The 2,683-nt window shown below is 28.9% G+C and overlaps 1 protein-coding gene across 1 annotated transcript in view; it reads left to right on the top strand.

Annotated features, from left to right (window-relative positions):
* Positions 1 to 806: 806 nt before the first annotated feature.
* Positions 807 to 2,683, top strand: part of HELRODRAFT_74189 (hypothetical protein) — a gene marked incomplete at both ends in the record, with an annotated part of 23,063 nt that continues 21,186 nt past the window's right edge. The window contains one exon of the mRNA XM_009014719.1: positions 807 to 917. Coding sequence (XP_009012967.1) covers positions 807 to 917 — 111 coding nt within the window. The remainder of the gene's footprint in view (positions 918 to 2,683) is intronic.

Genomic DNA, 2,683 nt, shown 5'->3' with positions numbered 1-2,683 from the left:
TATCCAGTCTTCTTTCTATCCAGTTTTCTTTCTATCCAGTTTTTTTTTCTATTTTTTAATGTTTTTGCTTTGCGTATTACACAAATTTATGTACGAATGAGGATTTCTGTAGATTCATTTTTCTTGTACTCTCAATTTTTTCAACTGAAGCAGATTTTTTTCTAATTTTTTCCTTACTTACATATTGAATTTTAAAAGTAGCGCTGTTTTAAAACCAATTCGATAACTCATCAATCAAAACCAATTCAATAATTCATTCAGTCAAACCAACTAATGAATTAATGAAATTAATTAACATTGTCGTTGCTACTACCCTATATTAATTCATCCTTTCTAGTGATTAATTGATTAATTAACTAATTAACTACTTAAAATAATAACTAATAATAATAATAAGTAATTAACAATAGTAAGTAATTATTGAACAAAAATACCATTTCCTCAAAATTTCAGTTCGAATCAGCTCTAGCCATAGATGCAGTCAAAACTATACAAAGTGGTAAGTTTTAAACACATTTCATCATTACACCATCATCAGCCTTATCTTCGTCGTTATCATCATCACCATCATCTTCATCGTCATTGTCATCATCACCATCACCGTCATCAACATCACCATCTATTTTTCTTTTAATCTTTTTTTTCATCACCACCACCACCATCATCATCATTCCTTCGTACCACCACCATCATCGTTTATACCACCACAACCATCATCACCATCTTTTACTTACCATCACCACCACCACCAAAAAATGGAAACAGGTCTGAAGACATTCTTTGCAAAAGAGCAAGACACACTGAACATGATTTTTCAAAAGGGGGTGGTTTACAACGATGGCTCGCGTGGTTTGAGATGCATGGAGCCCTACAGGCCCTGGCGAAACGGGTCCCTGGTGTATGAGTATATGAGGAAGGTTAGGGGTTTTGCTACTGGTTTTGATTTGGTTTTGAAATTTGATTTGGTTTTGAAGTTTGATTGTATGTGAGCGTGTGAATAAACGTTTGTTTAAACGTGTGTTTGTGCGCGCGCGCGTGTGTGTATTTGTGTTTGTGTGTGTGTGTGCTTGTGTGTGAGTGTGTGAGTGTGTGTTATTTTTTTTGTTCATTCATTTTGTAATTCAATTAGAAGCCGTTCATATTTTTCTTCATTCAATCATTTGTTTGTTCGTTCCTTAATTTGTGAATTCATTCATTCATTCATTGTTCGCTTATTCATTCATTGGTCGTGTATTCATTCATTGTTCGTTTATTCATTCATTGATTCGTTCACTCATTCATTCATCCATTCTGACGTTTATATTTTAGTAATAATTAATAATATTTTTTAAAAAGTTATTATTATCACACACTTGTACATGCAATTTATTGTCTACATTATTACCAGTCCCTTCATAAATACCTACAATGTTTTGTTTATAGGTATACAAAACCTAAACAAATGTTTTTATGGGTGTGTCGCCATAAACATTTTTGTATATTCATGCGTCTGTGCTTGTTTGTGTTTGTTTGTTCATCCGTTTATGTTTGTTAGTGTTTGTTTGTTCGTCCGTTTATGTTTTTCTGTTTATTTGTGACGTAATAATCATATTTATATGTCCATGAGTTAGTTTGTTTATGTTTTTTTTTCATTCATTTGTTAGCTTAATTGTTTATGTTTATTGTGGCGTAATAAACATGTTTGTGTGTTTATGTGTTATGTGTCTCTTTGTAAATGTTAGTTTGCTTGAGTTTGTTCGTTTATTTTTTTCGTTGTTTTCCATTTGTTCATCTTTATTAGTCTATGTGTATTTATTTGATCATCGTTTTGTTCATGCTTACTTGTCTATGTTATTTTGTTTATGTTTGTTAGTCTATGTTTATTTGTTTATGTTTATTTGTTTACGTGTTCATACGCATTATGTATTTATGGATCGGGATACATATGTATTCATCTAGTCGTAGGTCATATAAATGCAATAAAATGGCTTTTAGTACATCATGTCTAAAATCCTGCTTGCTTCGTTAATGTTTGTCTTTGTGCCTGGTGATGTTTTTCCATGCATTTTTAAGATTTTCAAAATTTATTTCATTATTTTTTTATTTTATTTTAATTTTATTTTTTAAATCTAATTTTTACAAAATTTATTATATAAAAGTCATAAATTTTATATGTTAAATTTATAATTATCATGTTATGATATTATTTTATTGTTTTATGTTTAGTTATTTAATATTTTTATTAGTTTTTAGAGAAAGTTATGACCTTACCATTGTTGAAACTTACGTCTGAAAGACGTGATTTCAAGGTTGAATAATTTTTAAGAAATTAATTTTAACCCTACATCAGCTTTAAGAGAATGAAATAAAACAAATTAAAATGTTTGTGGAAATAAATTTTAGGATGAGATGGAATAGAGTTTGACATCGTTATGTTGTATCGCAATACTATATATAGTATCATAATACTATATATAGTGTTATGATACTATATGATAATATATAGTATTACTTTTTGTGTCTTTGAAGAAATAAATAAATAAATATATAGTATCATTATATTGTAATGTATCTTTATGTAGTATTGTTGCATTTATTAATACAAATTTTCAAACTTGGGAGTAGGAGTTTGAAACAAATTTTTTATACGATTCCAAACCTATACACATCTAGCACATTAAATAACATCAAGTCACATTACGTC

Source organism: Helobdella robusta (genome assembly GCF_000326865.2).
Source record: "Helobdella robusta unplaced genomic scaffold HELROscaffold_14, whole genome shotgun sequence".
NCBI lineage: Eukaryota > Metazoa > Annelida > Clitellata > Rhynchobdellida > Glossiphoniidae > Helobdella > Helobdella robusta.
Note: the sequence above shows the minus strand (reverse complement) of the source record. Positions and strands in the feature narration are given on the sequence as shown.